Source organism: Pleurodeles waltl, chromosome 1_1, assembly GCF_031143425.1.
Source record: "Pleurodeles waltl isolate 20211129_DDA chromosome 1_1, aPleWal1.hap1.20221129, whole genome shotgun sequence".
Lineage (NCBI taxonomy): Eukaryota > Metazoa > Chordata > Amphibia > Caudata > Salamandridae > Pleurodeles > Pleurodeles waltl.
Genome location: NC_090436.1, coordinates 952168957 through 952190340, shown reverse-complemented (window position 1 = coordinate 952190340; position 21384 = coordinate 952168957). Strand labels below are relative to the sequence as shown.

The 21384-nt window shown below is 45.7% G+C and overlaps 1 protein-coding gene across 1 annotated transcript in view; it reads right to left on the bottom strand.

Annotated features, from left to right (window-relative positions):
• Window positions 1-21384, bottom strand: part of LOC138289871 (sodium/hydrogen exchanger 9B2-like) — a 301774-nt gene that overhangs the window by 169160 nt on the left and 111230 nt on the right. Inside the window, exons 3-5 of the mRNA XM_069230202.1 lie at window positions 16020-16200; window positions 13652-13822; window positions 1178-1320 (exon numbers count right to left, since the gene is read on the bottom strand). Coding sequence (XP_069086303.1) covers window positions 1178-1320; window positions 13652-13822; window positions 16020-16200 — 495 coding nt within the window. The remainder of the gene's footprint in view (window positions 1-1177; window positions 1321-13651; window positions 13823-16019; window positions 16201-21384) is intronic.

The following is a 21384-nucleotide window of genomic DNA, read 5'->3' as shown; positions in this document are numbered from 1 at the left end:
TAGTTCAGCAATCACTTAATCTCCAAGGTATCTAGAGGTTTACAACAGGTGATATGTAAGATGCTTTCTTAGAAGCTAATAATTTGGTACGCCGCATTACAGAGCTCCATCTGCCACTGGACTCTGTACATGATTTTTCATAAGGCACAATACTGCTTACATGACATCCTTCTCCCATATCATGCAATTTCTAATTTTCACATTACTAGGGCAGTATATTAGTCCACCCTTTTTCAGAAGTCAAGCTGTGGAGCTTGTTAAAACTATTAATGTCAGAGAAACATTTAATCGTTGATCTGAATGTACGTAAAACGTCAAGATTTCCTCCAAGATGTTTGCCACCTACAAAAGACACGCAGCTGATCAACTAAGACAACTATTCTAACTCTGTTGCCGTGCTGGAGAGAGCACTGTGCACATGTGTATTTGGCCGGCCCGAGACAGCGCTCCCCTCTGTTCGTCACCCCCAATGCCCGCCCCTTTCACAAGGAAAGGATAATAAACAGAGTTTAATATCCTTTCTTTGTGAAAGGATTTGCAGCGATTGCTGCCAGCGGGGGTGACACTCCTCCGCCCTTATGGAGGAGCCGCCCCTACACCAAAATTGAAAAGTGTGTATTCAAGAAAAGAATGTGTGTACTTTCAGAACTCACAAGCTGATGTTCTGAGAGACCTATTAGTAATAATAACTTGGTGGCGGGGCGTTGCAACTATGGCTGTTATGCATTACCAAAGCAGAGATATTTATTATTGAAAAGCATTTTTGTATTTTTGCTGGGAACCCTTCCTGAGGCGCTGAGGTGAACACTGCCTGTAGTCTTTCATAAGGTGGAGCCTAATGCAATCTTGTTCGATGTTGTCAGTATTAAAACTCTAATAATATTAGTATCTCTGGAAGATTTTCTTTCAACACAAAAGTTTGGCGATCCCTGCTTTAGCGTCTGAACTAAAGAGTTACTATCCTTTTTTTCCCACATTAGTAATGGCATTAGGATTTTCCACTCAAAGAATGTTCTCAAGATTTCAAATATAATGTCTACTTGTATTCACTTTCTCAAAAAAGATTTCTCTGCAAAAAAATGAATCAGCTGAAATATGTCATAATTGCACCTTAGGATTCCACAAAAGAAATACAGAACATTGACATTAAACCTCTGACATACTTATAAGAGCCTACCTTTGAATCAAGCCCAAGTCCAGCTCTGGTCAAGATGATGGCAAGTGCGATATTTCTCAATGATGAAGACCACTTATGTTTGATCTGTACTTGATCACTGACAACAGGAATATTCTGAATAAGAAAGCCAGCAAGTAACATCCCTAGGAATACAAAATAATAGGGAATGGTCTCCAGAAAACATTTAGAAACAGAAATAGATCAGAAAACTGGTAAATTTACTCAGACCACACAAGGCAAATATTTATATGGAAAACACCTATAGGGAGGAAATGACAGACACACAAATAGGCAACCTGTTAAGGTACCTGTATCATAGAAGTTTGGAAACAATGACAGATGGTAGGATCATAAAGCAGTGAAAACTTGGAATTTGAGGGAAAGAGTCCTCCTTTAATGCTCACCTCCCGGCTTCCCGGCTCCCGCTACACTTGCTAGGCGCTGTATGAATTTTTTAATTGTCAAGCTGGGAAGTGGAATGTTTTAAATTTTTATGTGATGTGCTTTCTTGGTAGCGCACTATTTTGATAAATAATTTTTGTGTATCACACATTTTAAAAAATAAAAATAAAATACCTCTTAGTGCTCTATTATTTCGGGCTAATCTTGTCGGTTTTGGGGGGATTGTGCTGACGGGTTAGTGGGGCCTTTTGTTTCTTGACACCTTCCAGTCCGCTGCAGCCTTTTTGATTGATTGTGCGGAGAGAGTGCCAAGCTCATTCTTTCTTCTCTTCCGGTCTCCGCAACCGTTTTGTGCAGGTTAGCGTGCTAGTGGCCAACCTACTTTCTGTTCTCCGCCTTAGATTCTGCATGCTAGTGTGGACGTGCAGCGGACCTCGGCTTCCCGGCTCCTGCTACACTCATTATGTGCTATTTGAATTTTTTCATTGTTAAGCTGCAAAGTTGAATATTTTAAATTGTTATGTGATGTGCTTTCTTGGTAGCACACTATTTTGATAATAAATTTTTGTGTATCACACATTTAAAAAATAAAATACCTCTTAGTGCTCTTTTATTTTCCCGCTATTCTTGGTGTTTTTTGGGGGAGTTGTGCTGAAGGGCTGGAGGGGTCTTTTATTTGTTTCTTAAAACCCTCTGGTCCGCTGCAGCCTTTTGACTGTGCAGAGAGCGTGTGAAGCTCATTCTTTCTTCTCTTCTTGTCTCTGCACACACTTTGTGCAGGTTAGCATGCTAGTGGCCAACTTACTTCCTGTTCTCTGCCTTATATTCAGCATGCCAGCACGGACGCGCTGTGGACCCTGGCTTCCCAGCTCCCGCTACACTCAGTAGGCACTATATTAATTTTTTTATTGTTAAGCTGCAAAGTTGAACTTTTTAAGTTTTTATGTGATGTGGTTTCTTGGTAGGGCACTATTTTGATAAATATTTTTTGTGTATCACACATTTTAAAAATAAATATCTCTTTGTGCTCTTTTATTTTCCTGCTATTCTTGACGCTTTTGTGGGGGTTGTGCTGACAGGCTGGCGGGCTTTTGTTTGTTTCTTGACATCCTCCTCTCTGAAGCAGCCTTTTCACTGATTGTGCAAAGAGTGTGCCAAGCTCATTCCTTCTTCTCTTCCGGTCTCTGCACCTGTGTTGTGCAGGCTAGCATGCTAGTGGCCAACTTACTTCCTGTCCTCCACCTTATATTCAGCATGCCATCACGGACGCGCTGTGGACCCTGGCTTCCCAGCTCCCGCTACACTCAGTAGGCACTATATTAATTTTTTTATTGTTAAGCTGCAAAGTTGAACTTTTTAAGTTTTTATGTGATGTGGTTTCTTGGTAGGGCACTATTTTGATAAATATTTTTTGTGTATCACACATTTTAAAAATAAATATCTCTTTGTGCTCTTTTATTTTCCTGCTATTCTTGACGCTTTTGTGGGGGTTGTGCTGACAGGCTGGCGGGCTTTTGTTTGTTTCTTGACATCCTCCTCTCTGAAGCAGCCTTTTGACTGATTGTGCAAAGAGTGTGCCAAGCTCATTCCTTCTTCTCTTCCGGTCTCTGCACCTGTGTTGTACAGGCTAGCATGCTAGTGGCCAACTTACTTCCTGTCCTCCACCTTATATTCAGCATGCCAGTGCGGACGCGCAGCATACCCCGGCTTCCCGGCTCCTGCTCCACTCAGTAGGCGCCATATGAACTTTTTAGATTGTTAAGCTGCAAAGTTGAATATTTTAATTTTTTATGTGATGTGCTTTTTGGTAGTGCACTATTTTTCTAAATAATGTTTGTGTATCAAAAGTTTAAAAATAAAATACCACTTAGTTCTCTTTTAATTTCCTGCTATTCTTGGCACTTTTGGAGGAATTGTGTTGAAGGGTTGGCGAGTCTTTTGTTTGTTTCTTGACACCTTCCGGTTTGCAACAGTCTTTTGACTGATTGTGCAGAGAGGGTACTGAGCTCATTCTTTCTTCTCCTCTGGTCTCTGCACTCATTTTGTGCAGGTTAGCGTGCTAGTGGCCAACTTACTTCCTGTTCTCCACCTTATTTCTGCATGCCAGTGTGGACCAGCCGCTGGTGCACCAACGGTGCGACTAAGGCAAGCCTCTCTGCGTCCATCCATGCCTGGACGGCGCCAGCTACCAGGCATGCTGCTGGTTTTCACCCAAATTCTGACCTGAATCAGGTGTACTGTCTGTCATGCAAGCAGCTATTTGACTTGCAGGTCGGAAACTCTCAGGCGGTCTGTCCTATGGTTCTGGATGTTTCTAATCCTTCTAGAAAGCACTGTTCCAACTGTGACTTTTGTTTATGTCTAATACATGCTTAGCAGAACGTGACAAAAAAACGTTAATTCACACATTTCTTGGGCCAATAACCTTTGTGTAGCAGCCATAAACTCTGGAAAGTTGCAATTTGGCTTCTTAAACACTCGCTCCCTAATTGAACACAATATTGAAACACGTGATCTCAATCTAACTGAATCTCTTGATTGTCTTTTTATTACTGAGTCTTGGGCTAAGGCTGATTCTGATCCCGATGTCATTGATGCTGTTCCTCCTGGTTATGCCATTCTCAGACAAGATCACCAAGGCTGGATGGGTGGGGGACTTGCAATTATTTTTAGCAACTCTCTTGGTTGCACATTGGAGCTTATACTTCTTAACAGCAAAGATGACATTGAGGCAGTTTTTTTTAACTTACGCTCTCTGTTAAGGAGACATTTTTCTGGGATTCGAGTTTACAGACTGCCAAGCTTAAGGGCCAATTTCTTTGGAGTTTGGAGTCAGTATATTGAACCCTATCTAAACTGTAGATTCACCACTATTTTAGGGGATTTTAACTTTCACTTTGATGATGCATCTAATAAGGATACGGCCTCACTGAGGTAGTGCTCTATTTTGATCTGTCTCAAAAAGATATGAGTCCTACTCACTCTTCAGATCACACCTTGGATGGCATGTTTTCCTAATTATCCTGATTTTAGTATTAATGATATATACGTCCTCTGAGCTGGACAGCCCATCACATAATTTTCTTTAGAATCCCCTTGGTTTATTCTAAGGTTAACCAAATCCTGCTAAAGCACATTATGTGCAGAAATGTGAGTAAGATTACTCCAGCCAAGCAGGGGGGCGGAGCTTGCCTGCCAGCAGGATGGCCAGCACTCAGTGGCTCTGCTCGGCCTGGGGCATCGACGGAACATTTCACCTTCAGGACGGCGAATCCTGCGTCCTGCTGGCCGGGCGGCGCAGCGGAGACACTGTTGCGGCTGGCGGAGGCCGTGAAGGTGGCCCCCTGCCGCCACCGTGAAGAGCTGGCGGCCGAGGTGAAAGGCTTGGCCGGGAGGAGCCGGGAGACGCGTGGCGTTCGGTTGCCGGCCTTCGGCCCTTCTGGTCTGATCGGCAACCCAGCGGCGGGATTGGCTGCCGACAGTGGAGGCGCGCTGGTTGCTTCCGTTGGTTAACGGCGAGGCTGGACCAGCAGTAGCATCGTACCGCAGCCCCCCTGCGGTTCTTGGCTGCCGGCAACTGGGTGCTCCTGGGGCTGTGACGGTCTGGTGGGGCCCTGGGCACCGGGGCCTACCAGGGGGTGGGCCTGGTGTGCCCTGAAGGATTTGGCGGCTGGTGGTGTAGGAGGCCGGTCAGGCCCCGACTGTGAGCTGGGAGTGGCGGTGGGGTCCCTGCTGTACATAGTGGAGCTGTGGACCCTGGTGGCTGCTGACTGGTTGGCAGCTTGCTAGCCGTACGTTGGTGGAGACCCGGCCGGCCTGGTGAGAGGAGCTGTGCTGGCCGGGTTGGGCCTGGTAGCCACCTGAAGACGTGCATTGGAACCAGTGGTACGCATTTCTGGCCTGGCGGGGCCGGTTAGAGGAGAACTGCGCAATTGCTGGGCCCGGCTTCCCGCCTCGGCCACTAGCGCCTTGGCTTGTTGGTGCTGGGCTGGGACTGGGGACTGCCGGGCCTGGGCTGGAGGGGGCCCGCTGGCCGGAGGAAGCTTGCGTTGGAGAAGGAATTGCTGGCTGGCCCTGGGAGTTTGACTGTGGCCTTTGCTGCCCGTGCTTAGGATTCTGGCCAGGGTACCTCGGTGTCGCAGGATGGGAAAGGCGGAACAGCGGCAAGCAAAGATTTCCTTTGATGGGGGACGGAGGAAGGGGGGACCCCTTCAGCACAACAGGGAGACGAATCGTTGGAGGCCGCATCCACTGACATGTCAGTCAGGGCCATGTTTTTGGATTTGAAATCCAGTCTGACAGGAATTGACACCAAGCTTGACCATCTAACAGAGCAGCTTGATCACATTAACACAAGGGTAGATGACCATGATTCTATGTTGGATCGGTTGGAGGCACATTCTTTGGATATAGAGGACCAGTGTCAGGGCGAACGCGCACAATTGTTGCAAATGGAGAAGGTGTTAGAGGTGATACGTAATAAGAATGAAGATTTGGAAGCTCGCTAGCGCCACAACAACGTCAGACTGATTGGCCTTCCTGAGTCTACTGACATAGGCAGAATGGAAGACTTTATTGAACGTATGCTCTCTGAACTCTTTCCCGGTCAGCTCTCCCGTTTGTTGGTGGTGGAGAGAGCGCATCGGTCTCTGGGCCCTCGGCCTCCACCTGGCACCCCTCCTTGCCCCATCATTATTTGCCTATTGAATTATCGTGATCGAGACACTATCCTACGGCTGGCTCGGGAGCGGCGCCCAGTGCTGTATAAAAATACTGAGTTGCAGTTTGTTCCGGACTATACTCCGGGGGTGCAGGTTGTGCGCAGGGCCTCTTTGCCGATCAAGCGCTCGCTCGGCCAGACAGACGCAAGGTTTTCCCTTATCTATCCTGCAAAACTGAAGGTGCAGCATGGAGGGAAACTGCATTTGGGTTTGGGTTGGGTGGCTAGCTGTTCGCCCCGTCGATGAGTCTCGTGGGACAGTTATCGTGTTCTTTCTTAGTTTTCTGGGTTAAGGGGGAGGGTTATTTGGCTTGACCCGGTTGGGGGATCTGCGTGGGAGGGGGTGGGTTTATGTGCTTTTCTGTTAATTCCAGTAAATTGGATGTTTTCTTTCCGTTTATTGTGTCTGCGTTGGCTGGGTTGGCTGGTGGGGCGGCTGCATGTTCTGGTACTGATAGGAGTGTTTGGATGAACAGGACGGGGTGACAATGGTCCGTTGCCCTACCTGGAATGTGCGTGGCCTGAACAATGGACGCAAGGCGCGGCTCATGTCTGCGTACGTTAAGTGCCAGAATGTAGATATTTGTATGTTGCAAGAAACTCACTTGGTGGAGGACATGATGCATAGCTTGAAGGCTGGATGGGTTAGGGAATGCCACAGAGCGGTATATCCGAGGTATGCCAGAGGAGTGGCAATTCTGCTGCACAGGGGACTGCAATGGCGCACTCGGCGAACTATAGTAGATCCCAATGGGCGTTCTGTGCTGATGAGTGGTGTGTTGCTGGACAGGCCTTGTAGATTAGTGGTTGTGTATAGTCCTAACACAGTCGACCCGGATTTCTTTAACGAGGTCTGGCGGCTGGCTGAGTCGTTGGGAGGTGGGGCTGTGATCTGGGGAAGTGACTTTAACGTAATTCTAGATGCGGAGCGCGACAGGGAGAATTTGGCCAGGATACAGCATGTGGCAGCGGCTCAAGCTCTTACTGCAGTTATGGAAGATGGTGCATTGGTAGACACCTTGCGGATGAAACATGGAGGCGCTAGAGAGGGCACGTGTGTCAACTATGTGCATAGCAGTTGGTCTCGCATTGATCGCTGGTTGGGCTCCCGGGATGCGTACGGTGGAGCACATGGCGCGTACGTTGTCGGACCATTCACTGGCCAAGCTGGATCTGGCAATTCCAGGCGGACCGAGATGTGCGTTTATGTGGCGTTTGCCCCAGAGGGACTTAAGGGATAAGATGTTCCGGGAGGAGATTCGTCAGGATATCGTCCTCTACTTTGAGGCGAACGGTGGCTCTGTGAGCTCGGCGGGCATGCTGTGGGAGGCCTTTAAAGTGGTTGTCCGCGGGAGCTGTATTTCGAAGCAACATGGCGTGCTGCAAGGGTTGCGCCGGGAGTGGGCCGACCTGGAGGCGCGGATTGCAGAACTGGAGGCCCGGTTGGTGGTGGACTGGTCTAGAGACACACTGGCAGAACTCCGGCGTATAGTTTCCTTGTATGAGGAGGCTTCGGAGAGGGATATATGTTTCTTGGGAGGCTTTGCCAGGGCGAGGTGCTACGGAGAGGGAGAGAGGGCTGGACGCACTTTAGCTAACTTGCTGTGCAAGCCTTGGGCCAGTAGTTATGTAACTAAAATAGATAATTCGAAAGGTGAACATGTGATGGGGACAGATGGAGTCATGCAAGTGTTTACTAAGTTTTTTTCAAATTTATATTCTGCGCCCGACCTATGGCAAGCCGAGGTTATACAGGCTTAATTTTCAGAGATTAGTTTACTCTGGTTTGAGGCTGCCCATAGGGCATATTTCGATGCACCTTTTTCGTTGGAGGAGGTGAAGGCTGCGCTTCGTGCCCTGCCTGGAGATAAGTCCCCTGGCCTTGATGGCCTGACCCAAACGTTCTATAAAGAATACTCTGATATACTAGCACCTCATCTCCTGGAGGTATATGCAGAAGCTATGGAGAATGGGATTCTTCCGGCCTCTCGTCGGGAGGCAATGATCGTTACGATCCCTAAGCCGGGCAAGGACCCCCTAAGTTGTGACTCCTATCGCCCACTCTCTATGATTAACGTGGCCAAGATGACTGCGGCGCGGTTGCAGCCACTGATGACGAGGTTGGTGCTTCCTGATCAGTCTGGGTTTGTCCCGGGGCGGTCCACGGCGCACAATTTGCAGACGTTCGTTGCGGTTGCTGGGTCGACTACTGCTGATGATGATGCTGCAGCAGTGTTTTTAGATGCCACGAAGGCCTTTGATTCATTGGTATGGGAATATCTGTTTGCACTCTTGAGTCGGGTGGGCTTAAGCCTGCGTTTCGTGGGCTGGATCCGAATGCTGTAAACAGAGCCTGTTGCTCGACTTCGTCTGAATGGAGGCATGCCAGCCCCATTTCGGGTGGCCAGGGGGACACGGCAAGGATGTTCTTTGTCCCAGTTGCTGTTCGCGATAGCGATGGAGCCAATCGCTGCCAGTTTGCGGCAGCCGTATGATGACAGAGGGATACCGTTTCGGCAGCGGCCCATCTTGATCTCCATGTACGCCGATGACACTGCGTTGTATGTGCGAGAGCTGGATGTTTTGCTGGATGATATTGTACGGTTTGGTGAATTTTCAGGTATAGCAATCAACTGGTCTAAATCTGTGGTGCTACCACTGTCGTCGGGTGTGGTGGGCTTTTTGTCCCGATATCCTATTGCATGGGCTGACGGCCCGGTGAAGTACTTGGAAGTCTGTCTGAGCTGTGACGTTGAGATACTTTGGACGGCTAATTACGGTACAGTCATGTCCTGGCTGGAAGATAGGATTGAGATGTGGCGTCCCTTGCCACTGTCGCTGATAGGATGAATAGCCATTGCCAAAATGATTGTGCTACCCAAAATATTGTACTTGTTTGTAAATCTCCCCCTGGTCCTTACAGCGTGTTTTTGAGGCGTCTCCGATCTGCCATGATTCGTCTGGTCTGGGCGGGTCGCCAACTCAGAATTGCATGTGAGAATTTAACGCTGCCGTTTGAACTGGGCGTACTTGCCGCTCCAGATATGGAGCTTTATTACTACTGTGCACAAGCCCATTTTCGTATGGTTGGATCCGTCCTTTTCGTTATATGCCGCATCTCGCTCCTGAGAATGACGGGGTATGTCCAGATGACTTGATGCGAGTGTTCGGGGGTCTCTCTCGGCCTCGACCTCGGGGGTGGATACTGTGGCATGCACTGTTGGGGCATGGCGGGCACTTTTGAAGCGATCTGGTGTGCGTGAGCCATTTGCGCCGTCGATGGAGGTGGCTGCTGTAGCTGATGAGCAGCTGATACGTGACTTGCGGCTGCGGACCTATCTTCGCGACTCGGATTTGTCCCTCTTGGGGGACTGGTTTGTGGATGGATGGTTGATCTCTCCGGAGGTGGCGCTGAGAAATGGTTCTGATGGTGCCCTGCATAGGCTATATGTGCTGCGGGTGTGTGCGATGCTCCGGGTGCGATATTAAGGGTCTCCGGCATCCCCGGAGCTGTGTCGAGTATTGGAGGTAGTATGGAGCGCACAGACACCGAGGAAGCTAGTCACGAAGCTATATGGATGCATGCAGGATCAGAGGGATGCATTTGCAATGTCTGCTAAGGTTAAATGTGAGGCGGATGTGGGAAAGGCAATCTCTGATGAGACATGGAAGAAGTGTTGTGCGCATATGAGGGCGCTCTCGCCAAACTATCATCTGCGATTAATCCACTTCAAGTTTCTGCAGCGTCTTTATTACACCCCCCGGGGTCTGTGTGCTATGGGGTTGAGGACGGATGCTTCCTGTGAGTGATGTCATGCCCAGATGCAGACTTTTTCCACCTAGCGTGGCAATGTGGTGAAGTGCATGATTTCTGGCTGGAAGTTGCACATGTGATTGGTGATATGACTGGGCTTAAGCTGGCTCTCTTGCCTGTGCTGGCGCTGCTGGGCAGTGTGGACTTGGTGCCGTCGGCTCAGCGGAAACTGTTGGGCATGCTGCTGCTTTTAGCGAAACGCAGAGTTGCGATATGCTGGGGGCGCGGCCACCCTCCTCGGGTCACTGACTGGCTGCGTGATGCTGCTTACTGCCGAGAACAGCTGGAGACGTTCTGGGAGTTGGCGCCTGAGGGTTCTATACCGCAAGATATTTGTGCGCCGTTGCGTGAGTACCTCGAGACGGCTTATTGAGTGACAGGTGCTTGAGTCCATTGCAACGAACTTTGGGAATGGTTGTGTCACCCTGACTGTAAGAAGATGCGAATAGTGGACGTTTGCCGGTGTCACCTTGCCTGCTCCATCCGCCATGCTACGTTGATGTTGGTTGTATTTGTTCATTTCCCGAATGCAGACAGCTGTGGTTCATGGCCCCTACAACTTACCTATTGTGGCTTATTAGTTTATAACATTGCCGGATTCTGATGCACTAGAGTCGGGGTCTTTGGTGATAATGTTGTTATAGGACAGGGGATTGTTATTCTTGTTGTACTTCCAAAATGTACAAATAAATACATTTAAAAAAAAAAAAGATTACTCCAGCCAAGTTTGAAAGAGCTCTTTGTACTTCCAAACAGAACTCAATGTCCCCCATTGTGTTATTCGCCAGAAAGCTTTGACATTTGGGTTTCCTCCTCTTTAGACTCAATCGCCCCATTAAGATCTAAACTTTGACCAGAACCAAATCTTCTGCTCCCTGGTTCCTGGCTGAACTTAAGGAGCTGCGTTCTAAATGTCGTCATCAAAAACGTAAGTGCCTGTTTACTCCCTCTTCTGAGGGTAATCTTTTGGAAATAGTTAAATATAAAACCATGCTGACCCACCACAAATCAGCAATTAAGGCTGCAAAAATAGCTTTCTTCTCTGATAAAATTCGGAATGCAGGTAGTTCCTCAAAGCTGTTGTATAAAACCGTTAAAGAGCTGACCTTCATTCCTTCTCAGAAGCAGGCTTCCACCTCCCAAGCCTTCTGCGATGGCACATTTAAAAAAAAAATAAGATACTAGATATATATTCCACCTTTTTAAATCAGACAATATCTCCTTGCCTGTAAACTCCTCTGACATAAAATGTTGGAGTTCCCGAACATCCCTCTTCAGCAAACTAAAGAGCTGCCCTTGAGTATTAAATCTGGGTCCGCTTGGGATCCCTGTTCAGCCAAAATATTCCATCTGGCACCCTACTCCATTGCCGACTCCCAGCATAATACCTTTGTGAGTATAATTCAATATGGAATTTTTTCTGCACCCTGGAAAAGAGCTTTAGTCACTCCTTTTCTGAAAAAACTCCAACGCTGATCTGGACGATTTTAAGAACTGCCGTCCGATCTCTCTGTTCCCTTTTTCTGCTAAAGTGTTGGAAAAAAATGGAAACCAGCAACTGTCCCTGACTGCCTGGACGGCTTCGGGGGGGGGGGGGGGGGGGGGGGGTTGAGAGAGAGAGAGAGGGAGAGAGAGAGAGAGTGTGTGTGTTAGTTCACTGGCTGCCTGTCAGAAGGATTGTATGGTGCACAAAGCACAGAGCAGATCAATGTTATTTTCAGATCAATGTTATGTTCAGGTGGTAGGGTCGTCTTCGCGGACACGTGTAGCTGTTCCTAGATTTCGCAAAGCTACATGGGGATAAAGGGCCTTTTCTGTAGGAGTGACCAATCTATGTAATACTTTGCCAGCCCGCATTGCAAACATGGAAAGGTTATTTAACTTTAACAAACATCTACAACTTGGCTTTTTACAGTGCACAGCGTCAAGTGAATATTCCTGTCATGGGAGTTTTTTCTCTTTATGTTAGGGATGTTATGAGGGTTTACTCTGTAAGACCACCATTGTTCACGAGGTAGCCTTGCACAGCTATGGGGCTATTAGACATGGCTATTATTAGTGGGTTTCCACTTTGGCACATCCAAACAGGCCTGCTACCGATTTTTTGGAGGATGTTCTGTTACCACCTCCTCCAAGCAAGTGGCCTAGAGCCAATTTCTGAGGTATAAAGAAGTATTTTCTAATTCAATTCCCTGTAAGTCAGGAGGCTCCAGGAGTGAAATGCACAGCAGTGGCTCCCCAAAGACACTCTCGGCATGAAATATACCAACACTTACAATATAGCGCCCCTTATCGGTCAGACAGCTGTGAGGCAAAGCCCTGGTATCAATATCATTTCGGTTAGTGGGTGAATGCTCCAGGTCTACTCTTACTTTTAATGGGTATTATCTTTCCCTCTGAGCTCTTGGTCTCTGCTATTTCCCAAAAACGTGTCTGTTTATATTTAGCGTGCAGGCTGTTCTCGGACATAGTAGGAATTCCTAAGGAGCCTGTTACAAACATTCAGAAGATAAATCAAACAGAACTTTCCTCGTCTTGTGAAATTGGTCATCGCTTAATGGGGACGGTCTCTAACCTTTCTCTAGCCCAAGGTGGCACACGGTATATTTTCTACAGCTTCGAAATTGAAATAACTTTGAAGTATAATGTCTGATAGAGGCAACAAACAATGTGGAAGAAGCTGGCAGTGTCTGAAACCGAGCTTCAGTCTTCAGATACTCCTCTGTTATCATTCTGCCTACTGCTCCTGCCAGCTGCTGCCGTGACAGACTTCATTTATTTCTAAATGAGTAACAGGCTTGTTTGACGCCAGGCACTAAGCTAACTTTGTTGTGCTGGTAATACATAGGCATAAATGCGTGAAACATGCATGTACATGAACAAGGCATATTTCTCAGCAATTCCTACATAATTCATCAAGACAAATATTTTAGTGCTCAATATAACATAAGCAAAATGTTTAAATCACATTTCCTACACAAACTCGTTTCCTGTACTGTAACAAACATTCTGACACATAAATTAATTGGGGGAAAAGTACATTTATGTCTGATTTTCGTGCGTCCTACATACTCCTGCACAAAGGGGTGGCCCCATCGGACTGTCTTCGAGCCCTTCTCTACGGAAGTGACAACTATCATGAAACTTGTCGCTAGGTTGTCGCTAGGTACATACTTTTAAAGTCACAGGGGTGCGTTGTGCTATGGGAATATACAACTGCGCTCGGCAAGAATAGTTTCTGTATCCCAATGTATCTGACTAAACCTCGTTCCCCCCGTTGATGACTGATGTGACGTCCTTAGGGTCCATCACTTCTCTTCGTGCAGGTACACAGATATAAACGATTTGGTTGGAACACCGACAGGGGTGACTCCGTTTTTCATCATTCTGAGGTTAATAAAACGAGTACCACTGAGCTAGGTAATAATAACAACTGATATTCCAAGGCCTGGAGGCAATCGGTTTGCATGCAGCTTGCCATACATAGACAGACATTAATGTTATTTTTAATTTTAATATTATTAAAAAGTGTCCTCACCCAGAAGAGGAGGAAGGGGAGGCAGTGTTGGCAATTGAATGAGACCAACCAGTTTTCCACCGATAACCGCAAACAGCAACAGAAACAGCACACCGAAGAGGTTACCACCGGGAAGACATTCAGCGCCAGTGATGGACCAGACTATTCCCCACACCAGAAACACCATGACCACTGAGGTAAGACAAAGAAACAAAAACATATCTGAGCAAGATGTTTGCTGAAAATAGATTTTTAGGTTTAGAATGTAAATGTGAAACACAATAAAACATATTTAATAAGTACCAACCAAATCCCCAAATCCGATTCAATGGGCTGAGTTTATCCTCAGCTCACTATTTACCCTTATCTTCCCCGATTTTGCAGCTAAATGTCTTTGGTGGCGCCACAGCACAAAAAAATAGAAAATAAAGACACGCCTAATGATTTACTGGTGCATTCTTAAACAAATGATAATTCTCTGGAAATGTCACTTTTGAAAGCAGCTTCTATTTAGTAGCTCACCGTCAATTTCATGCAGATTCGTGTATAATAACCCTGCAAGCAGGTCACTGTTGGGCTGTAGAAACGTGTACCTCGTCACACAATTTGGATGTTAAGGGGTCTTGGCAGTCCTGTCAGTTATTCCAGTTTCTTGTGAAACTGTGAATGAGGTAAACTGAAAGGGGGACCCATGGAGAGCTACGAACTTGCTGCCTGACCAAAGAGCAAGATTTTGGAACTCTTCACTGGCAACTGATGATGTCAAATAGGCAAGAGATGTGGTCGAAAATAGGAATGGAGATTAAACAAGTGGGTGGGCATAAAACAGGCTAGAGATGGAGGGGGCAGGACGGAGTCTACTGTTGAAACGTACCAACCGACCGTTGAACAGTAGCATGTCCAACACCACCAACTCAGGACAGTCACTGAGAGACTGGCATGCATTCTAAATGTATAGTTTGCTACTGGCTGGCAGCCTTGTTTCTACCAAAATATGCCTTGTGCATCGTTTTTGGAAATAAACAAAACACAAATCCCAGTGCTTGCGTGACATTTCCAGCCTTTTTCTCTCCAGGACCATAGTTACTTGGAGGTCCCGGAAAGGAAACATGCAGGCGAGAATGGACGGTCTAATAAGGTGGGCCCTCTGAATCCATATGCCCTGGTGTCGAGTCAAAGCAAGCACACACATACATTTTCGTCAGTCACGCTTTTTTTAATTCAAGAATGTTTTTATTAGAGAACTGATTAAAAGGTAGTCCTTGTAATGGAGCTACTGACATGTAGGTTCATCCACTAGTTACTGTTCTTTTCCAATACCCACTGACTGCCATCATTAAGTGATTGATAACATGGGCATCAATGAGACAAGTAAGAGTGACGTGTCCTGTCACAGCTACAAAACATAAACTGTGGTTTCAAGTTCTATCTTAAAATGCAAGTTAGAATAGTTGGTATTATAAGGAAAACTCAGCAGAAACTGGTACCCGGCAATGTCGTTGCACCTGGTGAAAAAGAAGGTAGAACTCACAATGGGCAGACTATTATATTTTATAATTACTTGACTGTAGCACTCGGTATAAATGTGTACATGCTTATGGCTGCCGAGTACCATGTATGCACTCATAATTTCAAGTCAAATATTTGATTCAGCAGGAAGCTGTGTCTAAAAATATTTTGAATTCAACTCCTCACAAATTTAGCAACCCTTCTAAGCTCAAGTCAATTTTCTGGTAAAACGTGTGATGGCAAGTTTGAAGAAGCCTTATCCTGACTTTACATCTTTATTTCTGTGATAGTTTAGTTAGAATAATTGGTAACATTTATATGGTGCACCACGCGTCTAACCTACTACTTGCACGTTGCAAAGATAACGTATTCTGCAGAACATGAGAGATGTTAGGGTTGCTCTAAATATGTCCACAGAAGGTTCAAGTTTGTGGTCTACTCGTGAGGGAATCTATAACCAAGAACTAGTGAAAAGACATCACCCTCTAAAGTGGCAAACATAAAGAACATATGGGGAAATGCCTTCAGCAGTTTCGAGGGTGAACTGTTCCTCCCTCGGCTCTTTCGTCTGCTGTGCTCACCCTCAGATATACCTCTTCCCATCACTAATCACCGACGTTCTCTTTTTTTTCTCTACTGACTACTGGTCATTCGAATGCCTGTTTCCCTTTGTAATTTCTGGTGAGAAAAATCAATTTCGTGTTCCTCCTAATAAAATACACCACATTGTTTTAGAAAAGAAAACAACAATAAACAACGATTTAAACAAACAATGTTTTTGTTTCAACGTTTTCACCAGTTTTTTCTATTTTGTTTTTATAGTTAATGAGTGAAATAATAATTGACCAGATTTCTACTTGGCTCACTGACTCCAAATTACCATTGGTCACTGTTCGGGCCAGAATCCCTTGTGGCGGGCATACAAATATTTCCCTTAATTTTCCACAAGGCTTCTCCTTCTTTGGTAGCTCTGGTAGTGGCTGTGAACAGTTGTTCAACAGAGCGCTTTCTTCTGTAGGCCCATTTCCATCAACTGCTTTGATGTTGAAGGCATCTGCATCCTGAAAAATAAAAATGATGCATTATGTTAAGTATTGTGCAAGAATGAAGAATTAGGATTTCCCATTTAATTCTAGCTTTATCCAACTGACACATTTTTACTGTTCAAGAAGCTGACCGGGGATCGGAAAATTATATTCTTCAGCTGCAAGGAGTGATCTGATGACATACGAAATTTAAATAAAATCTCATCCACTGAAATACAAAGGAGTGGCATGTGGTAAAAGTTCTCCCTTCTGCACCAGTACATCCAGGTTCTAACTCCTAAATTAATGAAGACTTTGAGAAACAATGTTATGGAGGAATCACTTCACTAAATCCACTAGTTATTACTCCACATAACGCTCCACTTCATTGTACCAAACTTGATTTACCTTAAGGCATCAGGGCGCACCTCACAGATGAGACTGAACAAGGCCAGCATGCACCTGGGGTTGCTTGAGTTCTTATTCAGCCCTGGGGTGACTGTCTCTTCAAAGGCAGGCTCCAAACTGACTTGTATGGAATGGTTCCGTTTGTGGAAGGGCACCAAAAGGGTAAAAACTATTTTTATGTTTTTACTCCTTGGGAGAGATTAGTGTGAATAGCATGATTCGAAATCCACTTATTCACTGTTCTGTCCTGTCAGTGGTAAAAAACAGAAATTGTTTTCCAGTGCTGCAACGTTACCAAGAGAAACACAGGCTTCCCTTAAGGAAGCCTTGAGCAGATCTCCATACAATGGAATGGAAAGTGGAACGGCAGATGATGCTATTCAGTCCCACCCATCTTTTTCCACCTCTCTAGATTCTCCACAGACCTGCAGCAGGTGGGAGAATGCTGGTACGCTCTGGTTTTGCCATCTGCACTCTTTCCTGTCAGCTACGGTTCTCTGCAGCAGGAGCATAGCAAGGATGCCATGATCCCTGGTCCAAGGTAGGAAAAATGACACCCTTGACTCCTATTGGGATAGTGTTGGAAATTGGGTTTCTGGTTGAGGGGGGTGAAACTCTACTTCAGCAGCAGCCACAATTTCTGTCAGAGAGACACACTAGCAACCCCAATTTTAACCTGTGCTTAATCCTCTGGTATCTGACACAAATGCAGTCAGGCTCACTTAGAGGCAATGTATAAAGCATTTATGCATCACACAAACAGTAATAGAGTAAAAAAACAACACAAGAAAAATCCAACACCAATTTACAAAAATAGAGTAAAATCTAATAAATAACTTGACACCAAAATGACAAAAATCCAATCCGTGGAACTAGAGACATGCAATTTTAAAGATTTCAGGTAAGTACAGTGCCTAAAAGCACAAACCTCCACTTGCGGTTATCTGGTTGTGAAACACTAAGTGAAAGTCACAAGTTCAGGCCGACCGTGATGGAGCAAAGGCAGATACAGCAGATCCACAGAACAGGCTAGTCGTGCTGAAAGAGTTACCTTCAACTCCAGTGTGAAGAGTTCCATTCTCAATGGAAGGGGCCACGAGGTGCAGGGAGAGCATTGCCGATGACCGTTGGTGTAGCATGAAAAGCAGGCTGGGCCTCACAGATGGTCATCACTGTAGCGTGAAAATCCTATTGGGTGTTGTGGACGGTGGTTGCTGGAGCTTTGTGTTGCCAGTCAGCGGGAGCTGTCAATTCAGTAGTGCAAAGTACAGATCTTGCGCTGCCAGGCATCGTCGGGGTTTTTTGTGGCACGAACAGTCAGGTTCACTGGAACTTTGCATTGGCGCGTGGTGTGGAAAGCAAGAACTTTATGAGAGCTCAACTGAGGCTACACCAAGGGTACAGGACCTGAGGGATACGACTTGGGGGTCAGGAACTCACTCCAGCAGAGATCAGCAGGGCTGAAGCAGGTCCAGGCAACTAGTCAGCTAGCAGTTGGTTGGAGGCTCTGGAGCTTGTTATGTCCCTATAGCTCAGAACAGGTCGTCAGGTGGCTGACCCCTGGAGTTACTTCAGACTGGGATGAAGAGTGCAGGTCCAGTCTTCCTTCCCACAAGCAGAGCCGCAGAGTGGCAGTCCTTCTGGCAGCAAACCAGCACTGCAGTCCTTCTACTGTAGTATCCAGGTCCAGGAGGGCACTGAAGAGTTGGGTCTGTAGGGATATTATTCATACCTTGTGCCCACTTTGAAGTAGGAGATGTTTCTAGAGAATTCCCTTAGAAGTCCTTGACATTTCCTGCCTCCTCCATCCTGGCTTAAAGCTGGCTGCATGAACAATGCAGTGGTGACAAGTCCTTTGTGCGAAGACTGAAAACAGCCTATTCAGTTGCAAGTGGGGCTGTGCCACTCCCTTCCCCCAACCCTGCTAGTTGATGGCCCATCAAGGCACACACTAATCCCTCTAATGTGTGGCTGTCAGGGAAAAATAAACAAAGTCCGACATCCAACTACACCCAGTCAGGTGACCCAGGAACAGGCTACAGGTTGAAACAGCAGTTTAAAACTGCACACACAGGTTGCCATGGCAGGCCTGTGACATGCTTAAAGGGCTACTTAAGTGGGTGGCATAATAGGTGCTGCAGGCCCGCTAGTAGCATTTAACTTACAGGGCCTGGGTACATGTAGTATCACTTGACTAGGGACTTACAAATAAATCAAATGAGCCAATTGGGTGTAAGCCAAATGTACCATGTTCAAAGGAGAAAGAACAAGCACCTCAGTACTAGTTAGCAGTGGTAAAGTGTGCAGTCCTAAAGGCCAACCAAAACAAGTCCCAGAAAAGTGGAGGATGAAGGCAAAAAGTTTGGGGATCACATTCAGAAAGGGCCAAGTCCAAGAGATAGTAAAACAATAGGTGCAATAGTGCACCTATTGTACCAATGTTAGCTATGCCTCTGCTCTACAGACCCATGCAGACATGAAAAAGCATGCCATACTAACAAGCATTTCTCACAGAACTGCATCAGAATGGCACTGGTTCTCTGGTCTGAATATGACAGCAGAAAGTGGAGGTTTGGGCAAGGAAGGAATGTGCAGGGGTTGATGTGAGAGGGTGGCAGGATGACAAGTAGGATATATGTTTTCTGTTTATGGGGAAGAGTGACAAAAGGGAATTCAAATAGGTTGGCATGGAAACGTATATATATTTTAACAACATATTTATGGTAAGTGCTAATAATCTGACAATGTTATTAAATATGTTCACGCTTGTCTTTCCTTTGGAATAGATTTAGCTAAACATATTTACATGTCTTAATGGGAAACAGTGCTTGATACTTGAATACTTAAATAAAGCCAGAGAATTTCAGGACTGACTTTGAAACACTGCACTGTTTGGATTTGAACGGAGGGTTACCTTTCTTAGGCTGCACTGAAAAATTGTACTTAGCACAGTTTATTAAGTGGGCCACATAAGGCAACTGCCTTGCAGATGAGTTGCTATTGCTTTCCTTCAAAGATAGTTGCCTGCTATTCTGTCCAAGATTTAGATAAGGAATCTAATTCTTGACTACTTGTAAAGAAACAGCACTCTACAACGAGAAAATAAAATGTGTCCCAAACACCTCATTTAATGCCTTTAAAGGGCCATCATATTGCCAGATATTGTAACATTTGCTACCTGAACTTCTAATATCTGGACAGTACAATTTTAGATATCTATTATACCGCACAGCCCACTGAGTATAGCATCAACCCTCTGAAATATTGAGTACAAATGTAGCTCTTGAAGCAGAAGAGCCAGAAAGGAAAGCTTTGAAGAACTCGTTTAAAAGGATGAGCAAAGCCACTAGAATTATGGGGACCAAAGTCACTGGTCTTGGTGTCAAGCGGCAGGGAAGTACATGCTGAGCAAATGTGACATGCATACCTCTGCAAGTTAATAGTAACATCAAGGTGGGTTAGTTATTTACAAACAGGAAATTATTCAAATCCATCCTTTATCTGTGTGGAGCTGTGTCTCATTGTATCACATTTCATTTGAACCAAAGGCTTCTGTGCTACTCTATGCATAAAAGATAAGCCTTTTCCTGATTCACCAAGGCACCAATGATACGCCTGTGAATTCTGATTCAACTTTGGGATTCAGTGAAGTGAAGATGAATGAGAAAAGACTGCCAAGAAAATTTGTTCCAGAAAATCGTTTGAACACAAAAGATGCTTTGTGCATTTGTGGATTTTCCTTCCATTACATGTTGACATTATTATCATGGTAACGCATCTGTAACCTGTATCTGTGATGGAGCAGGCAGTGTGTTTCCGTAAAGAAGTAACACTTTCTTCAAGTAATGGACCAAAGTGGAACTCACAAACCCTTATGAAGTATGAAAAAAGTGCCATTTGTCTCTAAATGACTCTGTCAAGCTACTTTCTCCTTTCAATATCGGTGGTGGCGGCACGGTACCAATTGTTGAATGCCAAAGCTTCCTTCATCTCCTCTAGTTCAGAAAACCTTCACCCATGGTATGATTTCCAGTGCTGATGGTAGATTGATAAGACACATGTTCTAGTGGTGCAGAAAGATGCCCTGCATGGCTGGTGAAGACTGCACACTGTGGTGTTGGGGTCTAGTGGGTGTCGAATGTGGAACTGTGTAATGGTTCTAGAATGTAGAAAGTGAACTAACAGTTGGGGTGGACTTGTCAGTTGGAAGGGATTATTAAGGAAAGAAGACATATGCCTGCCCTCTAGTAAAGTACTAACTTCTACTCACTGTGTACGTATTACCATTAGTCACCTCTGCCCCAAGTGCCCTTTTGCCATAGGTCTCTGTGGGTTTTGATTTCCCCTGACAGTACACATATCAATTATGCATGTGTGCTGCAGGCATTGAGTGTAACGTGACTTGAGACCCAGAGTGGAGCTCTGTTGTCTGGAAAGGCACCTAAAGTCACCCTTCATTTCAGGGTAGGGACTACTGTCAGTAACTTGGGTTAGAAACGTTTGACAATGGAGACAGCAGTTTGGATTATAAATGGAAAGGCAGGCCTTTTTCCTGGAACCTTCACTGGGAGAGTTCTTGCCAGCTTCTCCTGTTCAAACTGATCTGTCAATACATTTTCACCCCAGCTCTTTGCTATATCTGTTTGGGACATGGATGGTAAATAATTGCGTTCGGTACATATGTTTGTTAGGATGAATATGGAGTGTGTATGTATGTGTAACTATATAGAGACCGGATTCCATTTTGAAACTCCTGTGTGCAAGAGGCCAATAAGATGGAGGTTAGGGCTGCGATATGCCAGACAGGTATGT